The 12,016-nt window shown below is 38.0% G+C and overlaps 1 protein-coding gene across 4 annotated transcripts in view; it reads left to right on the top strand.

Annotated features, from left to right (window-relative positions):
• Positions 1-12,016, top strand: part of LOC124802542 (collagen alpha-1(IX) chain-like) — a 403,811-nt gene that overhangs the window by 332,719 nt on the left and 59,076 nt on the right. For all 4 annotated transcript variants that reach the window (XM_047263404.1, XM_047263402.1, XM_047263401.1 and 1 more), the window contains one exon: positions 573-719. In XM_047263404.1, the coding sequence (XP_047119360.1) occupies positions 573-719 (147 nt within the window). The remainder of the gene's footprint in view (positions 1-572; positions 720-12,016) is intronic.

The following is a 12,016-nucleotide window of genomic DNA, read 5'->3' as shown; positions in this document are numbered from 1 at the left end:
ATCACAGTTGACACTTTTTTGACTTTAAAGTCATTAAGGTCATTAAATAAAAAAAGAGAGAGAATGTGAAAGAAACTAATTTTAATGAGAAACACACTTTGTAGCACACTAAAGGGTGTGGAACGTTGTTATACCCAAAGTTTAATGTTGGTCCAAGATCACTGAAAATTTCATCAAAAATCAGAAGTATTCAATTGTCATACTGAGATGAAATTATACAGTTTAGCTTAGTATCTTTAATAAATTCCAGATTTCTTCAAATAATGTTGCACTATATTCACTGGTCAGGTCACTGAAAGAGAATTACTTGTAGGTTATGATTCATAAACAGTGAACTAATGCAGCTACAATTGTATGTGCAAAAAGGCTGTTTAGCAAACTTGTAACATATTGACACTAAGGAGAAGACTGCCTTGTTCATTTATTGTTTCTTAGCTAAAATAGTATCAGTATGTAGGATTTAAGAATTAAGGTAAAATTTTATTTTAAAACATGAAGAAGAAACACTCCACATATTTGGACTGAGTGTTTCTGTATATGCAATGGTCTCATTTCCTTCCAACGCATTTCAGCCAGGTGAACGAGGTGCTGCTGGAGAGAGAGGGCCAGAAGGCCCACCGGGCCCCATGGGTATGCCTGGGAAGGATGGCACTCCTGGCCTGCCAGGACCTCCCGGTCAGCGGGGACAGCCTGGTCTCCATGGCATGCCTGGACCACCGGTGTGTAGCCCAGAGACAGATTTTAAGCTATGCGTGTAGCTATATCAGCAATAATTTGGCATGTGGCTTGAAACAGAATGCCAGAAACACCTGAAAAATATTCACCTCCTTTTTTATAGTGTATTTTAGCTTTAATTTTTTATATACATCAAATGGTCCTGTCAGTGTTATGTAAGAATTACAGGAAGTTTTTTCACAAATGTACAGTTGTCTCACATTCACACATTCAGTAGACAATGTCTAGGTAATGTCATATCTCCAACATATAGTTTCTTGTATGGTGACCATACCAGCTGCAACAGACAGGGCATTCTGTAGTTTCCATAAATCACTGAAGGTAAACCCAGTGCTGCTTAGGTATTTCAGAATGATGAGGATCAAGTCCTTCCACCATAGAAGTCTGTCTGAACTCACACTCCAACTCTAATAACTTCTGCATCTACATCTATACTCCATAAATCACTTGATGATGTGTGGTGGAGGGTATTTCTGGCACCACTAACTGATACCCCCTTCCCTTGTTCCATTCCAGAATGGCACATGGGAATAATGATTGTCATCTGACCTCAATATTATCTTTAATTTCTCAAATTTTCTGGTTGTGGTCATTTCGTGAGATGTATGTGACATGAAGTATACGTTGTCCAACCCTTTCTGAAATGTACTCTCGCAGAATTCCTACAGTAAGCTTCTCCATGCCGCACAGTGCCTCTCTTGTAGTGTCTGCCACTGGAGTTTGATGAGCATCTCCATAATGCTATCATGCCAACTAAACAATCTCATGATAGTCGCAGACTGATGAGCAATATCCACGAATCAGTCCAGCAAGTTTTTTGTCAGCCATCTCAATGTCATTAGATATTATCAGTGTTATGAGAGGAAAGTTGCTACTCACCATATAGCAGAGATGCTGAGTCACAGATAGGCACAACAAAAAGACTCTCTTATAGCTTTCAGCCATTACAGCTATTGTCAACCATAGATAGACATACGCACGCACGCACGCGCCCACACACACACACACACACACACACACACACACACACACACACACACACACACACACACACACACACACATATTCACGAAAATGTATCTCACACACACGACTGCAGTCTCAGGCAACTGAACTCTGCAGGTAATAGTACTTTAAATTATAATCTTCCTGTTTCTTCTGGCAATCCTTTCTGTTCTCTGCATTTGCCATCATCAGCTGTTGTACCACAACCACCATCACCGTAACCTAAGGTAAGTGTTAATTTTTTGTGGTGCAACTGGTGTACACTTTTCAAATTAAGAGGTAAATTTTATGGCTATTCTGTCCACACCCACATACTCTGAAATGGCACAAACACTTAGGCAGACAAAAGCAAAATGTAAGTTGAAATTTCAAATTTTGTCTCCAAATATTACTTCATGAATGAAACCAAATACTGTTGCCAACATTCCACTGCCACATCAGTCAAATATAATTTGCAAGTGAATTACCTTCATTCTTAACTAGACTCTTGTGTATAAAACTGTTCTTAATGAATAGAAAAGAGAAAAGGTTGCAGTCTTCTACAAGAAAAGTGGTAGCCTATATTCTCAAAATTACCATCTTAACCATTCATCTCTGTTTCTGGAAAATTCTAGAATATATTCTGAGTTCAAACATAATGATATACTTGAGACAAAATTACCTTTAAATAGGCATCTGACATGGATTCCAGAAACACCAGCTTGTAAGTCTCAATGTATGCTGTCAGCAGCCAATGTAGAAAAAACTTTCAATTCATTGCCATACTAATCAAGCAAAGTAGAAAAATGGCGAGAGTTGACTCTGCCTCAGGAGAACTGGGGTTCAAATCCTCCTCCGGCCATTCAGATTTATGTTTTTCATGATTACCATAAATCACTTACGGCTAATGTGAAGATGATTCACAAGTTAAATCTTTAGTAAGGCTCATCTGAAAGTGTTGTGTTAACTATTATGACAGAAAAAACATTAGCTGCTAATGTGCATCAACAGGATGACAGAAAATAAGTGACTGAGAGGTGCAGAAATCAACATTCTATGGGATGTATGTATTACACTTCACGTTCAGAAAATGGACACTGTTGACATTCAATAAATGTTGAAAACAAACCATTAACTTGCACCAGTGCATGAACAGGGAATAAAAGATGGCACACCACAGTGGTCACAAAGTTATGCACCATCAGGATTGAAGGCAACTCCTTGGAAGTTACAAACCGTGCAGGACATTCAGCTAGATATCCACTCTTAAAGAATGCACATAGAATCATATTGGTGTAATCGGAGGGTGTACCTGATGGCATGCAACTGAATGTGAAACAGTCGGTCATGGAGCTTATCGTGAAACTGGCTATCCATTAAGGCATAGCTGCAGATATTGTGATAATATCTTGTGTAGGCATGGAAAAACAAACATCTAGAGGCTGAATTTATCCAGTGGTTGTAGTTGGTATGAGCTGCAACATCTTACACTTTTCAGGAAGGATAGTTTGCTCTAATGGAGTATGATTTTTATACGTAGGCCAGGTATCAAGCAATTCAAATTATTTTGACCAGCTAATGGCAGATAATGGTACTCATACCATAGCTGTAGTTCTCTTATGCCCATTTTCCAATTCTTGCTTGCTGTGACATAAATATTCCGTACTGCCATTGCAAGATCACGCACATGAGAAAGAATCATAGGGGGCAGAGCATCTCCATCTTCTCACACACAATAAATAACTTTCAAGCCAATTTACCATTCAGATTCTCAGGCTGCATAATTGTATGTGAATAACACTAAGGCATTGATGTTAGCTGATCTTGACACAACTCTCTTGATACCTCTAATTTCCAGGGTTCCTTTTACATATATTTCCTCTTAAAATCCTGATTGGTTGAAGTTAAAAATAAATTCCCTACTAAATGATGGGATAAGCTTGTTTATCTCATCTACAAATATTTGGGCCAATTTTGCAGCTTGCTGTGCATTGTCAAGGTCATGCTTTGTTTGAAATTTCATTATCTTACATCTTCCAATTCTATAGCACTGTTTGAAGTTATGCAACCATCCAGTGCCTCCTTTGAAATTACTGTAACCTATGTCATGTGCAATCTGATGCGAGTAACATAGCAGGTCACTATCACACACATCCTGTAAATTGTATCAAGCATTCTTGAGATGCGTGAACACCAGTTTTTGTAACAAATGCACCTTATTTTTCTGTGTATATCCATAGTTTTTTGTATGCACTACACGGTCACATTGCTATGGACTTATTCGAAATCTGTTCATAATTGTTTTTTCACTATGTTGTGTATGATCTTTCATGCACTTAATTATGTTTAGCATCTGCTCCTTGGACAATTTGATTGTCCTTGACTACGTTTCACTGGAGACATGATTTGTGGCTCACTGTCCCACAAGAATGATGATCTACATGGCTTGACACCTGTTTTAATATTACTTTCACTTATTAAGCATGTATCGTCGTCATTGCACTCCTCTGTACATTGTCCACACAGTCAAGCATATACAGCACCACACATTCCACTGACTAATCGTGCAGGAACACTAATATTTTATCTACCACTTATTTTCCACTTTGTGAAATTCCTTGGATTCCTTGGTGATGAAACGTCAGTTTTGGCAACTGTTGCTGTAGTATAATGCAATGTTGCTCTGCCTATCATTGCCATTGCTCTGCTTTGTATCAATACCACTGGCTCTGTAGTACTGTTGAGTTACTCTTTGACTAAGCAGTTCAACTATGCTCTGTAGCCTCATGCTGTGCTCGCCATTGGATACCTCCATTTCCACCCCCTGTTGCTATTAGCAGGCAATGTTGTGGTTGCATGGTACACAATATGTGGGGCATCGAAAACTGTAAACATAATTGGCCTTTTGCAATCTCGCACTCAGGGGATTCCTGGTAAGTGTTCTGCCAATAAAACACAGTCTTAGGTTCACCTGCCCCATAAAGTTATCTATATGAGTGTTCCATTTTAAGTTGTTCATCATTGTAAGCCATAGGTATTTATTGAACTAACAGTCTTTAGATTTGACTGATTTACTATGTAACCATAATTTAATGCACTCCTTGTAGTACTCATGTGGATGACCTCACACTTTTCATTATTTCGAGTCAGTTGCCACTTTTTGCAACATACAGATATCTTGTCTAAATCATTTAGCAGTTGATTTTGATCTTCTGATGTCTTTACTAGATGGTAAATGACAGCGTCATCTGCAAACCATCTAGGAGGGCTGCTCAAATTGTCTCCTAAATCATTTATATGATTAGGAACAGCAGAGAGCCTGTAAAACTACCTTGTGGAACATAAGTATCATTTCTGTTTTACTCACTGACTTTCCGTCAGTTACAAATTATGGACTGTGGTCTTTCGTACAGTAAGTCACGAATCCATTCCACAACTGAGGCTTACAATATGATTAGAGTTCATTTGTGAGCAACAGTGTCAAAAGCATTTAGGAAATCTAGAAATACGGAATCAATTTGGGATCCCTTTTCAGGAACACTCCTCATATCATGTAAATAAAGAACTAGTTGCATTTCACAAGCCTGATTTTTCTGAATCCATGCTGACTATTTATCAACAGACTGTTTTCTTCAAGGTAATTAATAATGTTCAAACACAGTATATGTTCGAAAATCCTAATGCAAATTGACGACAGTGATATGGGTCTGTAATTCAGCAAATTACTTCTATTTCTGTTCTTCAGTGTTGGTGTGACCTGTGCAACTTCCCAGTCTTCATGTATGGATCTTTTATTGAGCGAGTGGTTGTATATGACTGCTAAGTATGGCGATATTGTATCAGCATACTCTGAAAGGAATCTTATTGGTATACAGTCTGTACTGGAGGACTTAACTTTATCAAGTGATTTAAGGTACTTTGCTACACTGAGGATATCTACCTCTAAGTTACTCATGTTGGCAGCTGTTGTTGATTCAAATTCTGGCATATTTATTTCACCTTCATAGGTGAAGAAATTAATACCCACATTAATAAATTAGGAGGAAGTATTAGGTGCTGTCTTAGACTTCCTGCTGATTATGATGTAGCTATGGCAAAGAGTTATTTGATAAAAATTTAAGTAATATCAAATCCACATGTGGCTTGTGATTTCTGAATTGGGGAAGTCTGTTAATCTGTTACCATTATGGTCGAATCTCAAGTGCTGGAGAGGCCTACCTATTTTTCCCCATCAGTTATGTCTCAAGATACAGGTTTTTGGCAGTTTTATTGAGTGCATGTACTGCAAAAACCATCAAAATGTTCCTGAAGTAATGGTAGTAAAATTATCATAAATAACATTCTTTATGAAGCAAATCCAAGTAGCAAGCAAGGAATTTGTTTGCAACTGAAAGTAATAACACATCTCTCATACTCTTATTTTTACTAACCCCTCATGAAATTCTCACTAGATAGTGACACTCAAATGTTACTGTATACTGTTGCTCGCGTCATGTAAGAAGGCGGCCCAATTTTCAGTCATTCTGTGCATCCCCCTCCGCTAGCCACTGGCGGCCAATAATATTCATTCTCTTTCCGAGCAGCTATCAGAGAGTTATAGCTTGAGAGCGAGAATCTCGCTCCTACATACTGCACTGTTGCCGCACTTCGAGACAATCGAATTATTCATTCAACTATCAATTTTTTTGTTTTTTTTTCTTGCAGCAGTATAGCTGTGAATGTGTGTCTTGTAAATGTTCAAGTGAGATTAAAAAAGTCAGGTGACAACAATAAACGTGAAGTGCTTCATAAGCAGGCAAGGCAGATTATTTCCCCATTTATAACATTTTCAAATGTGAGTTTAAAAGCAGGTCTCCTACTGTTGATATTGGAAAACACAAGTACAAACTTGTGAACCATGTGGTGTTGGCTAAGAGAACTGTAAAGGAAAGTGTCAGAGCTGTAGGAACCATAGAAAGAGATGGTTTCGTGTCGCCTGGAAAGCATCGAAATCGTAAGGAACCTGTAACACAAATGGATAGTTTTAACAACAATGTTTAAAGTGCTCCATGTGGATGAAGAATGCCCGATGTAACAAAAACATGTTACAGTTATCCAGGCTTCAGTGGTAAGTGCTTCACCAAGGTAAAGAATTTTAAGAGATGTTGGTTCCAGATATGTTAAGAAGAAAGTTTTTAGTTCAAAGAAGTGACCTAGTTGCAGCATGAACTATATCTGATATAAAGATTCATGATACAAGAGAAGGAGGTGGTTCAACAGTGTATTTCCTTGATGAAACATGGGTCAATTAGAATCATTCCAAGAAATCTGCTGGAAAATGAGTGGTGGTACTAGCAGTTTTAAAGTTCTCATAGGGATAGGTTCTTGGATAATTATTCTGCATGCTGACTCTTCTTCTGGTTTTATTTCTGAGAATAAACTTGTATTTATGTGCAAGAAAAACAGCAGTGATTACAATTTGGCAATGAATGCTGTCAGTTTCATGACGTGATTCAAAATTCTTGTCATACCTTGCTTCGAAGTCAGTCATTGCCAGTTATAATTCAACTCTTATAGAAAAAAAAAATCAAGTAGAAACACCAGAAAAGTGGATATTTTTCCCCAGCTTAAAAATAACAATATTAAGCACCGTATAAACCAGACTCGTGCCGATCTCCTGCAGCTTGTTAATTTATACTATACAAGTTGCATGACAGAACGTACAAACTTGACTTCCTTGCATGTGAATGGGATCACACAGTTTTTTGTTTACCTATGTGCCCCATGGAATTAATTTAGGCAAAGGATTTTAAGGCTATGTGGGAAAAAAAACAAAACATTCAGGATAACATACAGTGAATCGCTTGTGCATGAGGCAATAGACAATGAGACAACAAACAACATCCCACCTGTAGTGTGGGCACAGACTGTGTAGCATGCTGAAAAGCTCCACAAGAAGAATTTGACAGGGATATGATGATGGATATAAGCCTTGAACCTGCCATCGTAAATTTAAAATCAGATTGTTCAGAAACAGACTCAAATAGAAGTGATGATGGTATTGTGATGTAGACTTTGGAACAAAGTAATAATATTTCTTAGTTTTAAAGACTTGTGGTTTAAAAAATGTGTGTGTCAACATATCAGTTGCATACATAATAATGAGGACTTCGTAGCCTTTTTGATTAGGACTTTGTAACCTTTTAATTATGCAGACTATAATGTTCTACATATTGCCCAAGGAGAAGTTACACTTCTCCCACCATGTTGTAAACCTCTGTCATTTTCAAGGCATGAACTGGGTAAGACCTTAAAATGACAGCAAATGTTACCTGTTGAGATATCGGTGGTTTTTGATGTTATCGGTCAGATTCCCTGGAGTTATCCACAGATGATGATTAATTTTTTGCTTGTTCAATGGATTATAAATGCGTTCTCTCACTGTCATATCGAATGTGTTAGTTTACACTCATAATGCCCATTAACAACAAAAAATATGACAACTTACTGACCATTTTTATGATAGTCTTTAACATTAGTCTTTTCTACCATAATTCTTTTTTACATGCAGTGATTGCACTTAACTGTTGTCAAACACACACACACACACACACACACACACACACACACACACACACACACACACACACACGTTACACATTTTTAAAAATTGTATTGAGCAGAAGCAGTTGTCAAGCAAATGTAATGATTTCGGTTTGTGCTTCAAGTTAATTTTGTTGTGTATTAAATTTTTACTTATAATGCTGTTCAAATCACAATAAATGGTAATTATTGCAAGGGGTTTTAATGTCATTTTGAGAAAAATCGTACTTCACGTCATCACAAAGCTGTGTCAGCATGTATAATGCAATGTACTGTATTCAAATGAGCCTGACTGTTATCCACAGCAGTGCAGTTCAGCAATGTGGACTTTGTTTGCTCACTCTCTGCTGCTGGGCACGTGCAGTTCTCATCCCCTCGCACTTCCTTTCTGCTCCCCCTCTATGCACGGAAGCACCATCCTATGTGACGCAGGCTTTAGTGAACTCTAGCAACACTTTCACAAATTTAATGTGCCTTTGCTACAGTGAACAGAATGGCCAATGCCAGTAACAAAGGAGTACCATTAACAGTATCAAAACATTAAAACTGAACATCAGTTAATGAAACATCAAAGCATAATAGAAATGTACAGAGGTAGGGATTTGATAGTGAAGGTTCGAGCACTGTTGAGTTCCCTTCATTGTAAGCATCAAAATGTGATGATTGTGTGTAGGTCCATATGACTCCCTTGTGATCAGCTAGTTGAGCCCCTGGGAACCCTATAAGAGCTGTACTCCATAAAAGATGTGCCCCAAAATTTGTGCTACTTGGAGCTAACTGGCACTTCAAGGTACAGCTAAAAGAATAGCAACTAAATAAAAAACATCATTAACTATAACAGTTGTAAAAAAGTTGAGTGTCATTATGTCAGTCTGTATCAAAAATATTTGAAATGCTCTCTGAAATTGAAATTTTTCAATACATATACTGGGTGAAAAACTCCACTGACAAACTTTCAGAGGCTGTTCAGGGATACCTTCTGAATATTTTAATATGAGGGACACATGGTCTCTGGCGGCTCACTACAGTGATTATAATTTATTAGGTTTGTTACTGTAATCATCCTTGTCTCTGTGAAAATACCTGTACAATAGTGAAGAGGCCTGTAATATGTGATAACCAAATAGATGACAGACAACGCAGTAATGCAACAACCCTGACACAACACTGTACTGATGTGGCTGCCATCATTGTGGGAAAAGCTCAGCATAGAGTTCTTCCATTGCACAATTTTAAACATGACTGACAGCAGGAACCATAAATAAATTTTCAGTATATAAAGTATGTAGCCAACTGGATGCATAAGTTTAATGTAAAAACCTTGACCAATATCACTAAGTTTACCACTAAGGGTATCTTCCTGAGAAGAAAAATCACCTATAATATTTTAAACATATTATAAAATAAACATATAAAATACTTAATAATTGACAACATTCAAAATGAGAGCATGGAATAAAAGTGTCGCTTACATAGATTACATGACATTAAAATTGAAAACATATGTAATGAATTAAGGAGCTCAAGTCAAACAACAGAAAATATGGAATAAAGTCCTCCTCCAGGAACAGTAAAAATGTCACACAGGTACAGCTTGTTAAAGAGCAGACATTGGACTGAATGTGTGACAACTACACTGAAGAGCCAAAGAAACTGGTATACCTGCCTAATATTGTGTATGGCCCTCACGAGCATGCAAAAGTGCCGCAGCATGACATGGCGTGGACTCGACTAATGTCTGAAGTAGTTCTGTAGGGAATTGACACCAGGAATCCTGCAGAGCTGTCTATAAATCTATAAGAGAACAAGGGGATGGAGGTGTCTTCTGAACAGCACATTGCAAGGCATCCCAGATATGCTCAATAATGTTTGTGTCTGGGGAGTTTGGTGGCCAGCAGAAGTGTTTAAACTCAGAAGAGTGTTCCTGGAGCCACTTTGTAGCAATTCTGAATGTGTGGGCTGTTGCATTGTCTTGCTGGAATTGCCCAAGTCTGTCGGAATGCACAATGGTCATGAATGGATGTAGGTGATAATACAGGGTGCTTATGTACGTCTCACATGTCAGAGTCATATCTAGATACATCAGGGGTCCCATATCACTCCAACTGGTCATGTCCCACACCATAAAGAGCCTCTACCAGCTTGAAAAGTCTCCTGCTGACATGCAGGGTCCATGGACTCATGAGGTTGTCTCCTTATCCGTACACATCCATTTGCTTGATATAATTTGAAACGAGATTCATCCAACCAGGCAGCTTGTTTCCAGTCATCAACAGTCCATTGTCAGTGTTGATGGGCCTAGGTGATGCATAAAGCTTTGTGTTGTGCAGTCATCAAGGATACATGAGTGGGCCTTTGGCTCCAAAAGCCCATATTGATGATGTTTCATTGAATGGTTCACATGCTGACACTTGTTGATGGCCCAGCACTGAAATCTGCAGCAGTTTGCAGAATGGTTGCACTCATGTCATGTTGAATGACTCTCTTTAGTTATTGTTGGTCCCGTTCTTGTAGGATCTTTTTGTGACTGCAGTGATCTCAGAGATTTGATGTTTTACCAGATTCCTGATATTCATGGTACACTCGTGAAATGGTCATATGGGAAGAACCCCAGTTCATCACTACCTCAGAGATGCTGCGTCACATTGCTCGTGTGCCACTATAGCACCACATTCAAACTCACTTAAATCTTGATAATCTGCAATTGTAGCAGTAGTAATCAATCTAACAACTGTACCAGACACTTGCTGTCTTATATAGGTGTTGCAGACCACAGCACCGTATTCTGCCTGTTTACATATCTTTGTATTCGAATATGCATGCCTATAATAGTTTCTTTGGCACTTCAGTGTAGTTACAATGCCAGGTAAACATGGTGTAGAGGATGCTACTTACTGGATGCTAGTAGCATGATAAACACTCAACTGTATTGAATATGCAACTGTTACAGTAATATATCAATATGGAACATATTTAAACATTTTAAACAAAATAAATAGTATGTACTATAAAACAAAGAAAAAAAATTTTTTTTATAAAAATTACTACGACATATGTAGCAAAAATGAATAAATTACCAGTATGAAATGTTTGCTCTGCAGCAGAGTGTATGATGATATGAAATTTCTTGGCAGATTAAAACTGTGTGCTGGACTGAGACTCGAACTCAGGACCATTGTCTTTCTCGAGCAAGTGCTCTACCTACTGAGCTACCCAAGCATGAATCACAATCCATCCTCACAGCTTTACTTCTTCCAGGACCTTGTCTACTAAATTCCAGACTTCACAGAGGCTCTCTTATGACACTTGCAAGGCCTGCTCTCATTGGTCAGTAAAGCACTTTCCTGCAAAAGGCAAAAGTCAAGCACACAGTGTTGATCTATCAGGAAGTTTCATGAATAAAATGGTTAATTACAAATATGTGCTGAGAATAGAGAACATACAGTAGCAGGATTTTATCATGATGTGACAATGAGCAACAAGGGGGAGATAGGCTTTACACAAAATCTGCTAAACAGAATGTGGTATTCAATGCCATCTGGCGTGCTATCAGTAAAGAAGTAAGGAAGTAGAGAGTTGATAAAGGAAAGGGATAAACAATGTTTCTGAATGAAAGTAAATGGAAACATGAACCAAAGCAGCATATAGTTATGAGCAGTGGCTTAAAGGAATTAAAGAAACTTTTGTTTCATAACTAGTTATCTGTTTAAGATGA

Source organism: Schistocerca piceifrons, chromosome 6 (genome assembly GCF_021461385.2).
Source record: "Schistocerca piceifrons isolate TAMUIC-IGC-003096 chromosome 6, iqSchPice1.1, whole genome shotgun sequence".
In the NCBI taxonomy this organism is placed as follows: Eukaryota; Metazoa; Arthropoda; class Insecta; order Orthoptera; family Acrididae; genus Schistocerca; species Schistocerca piceifrons.
The sequence above is the reverse complement of the archived record's forward strand: the minus strand, read 5'-3'. Positions and strand labels throughout refer to the sequence as shown.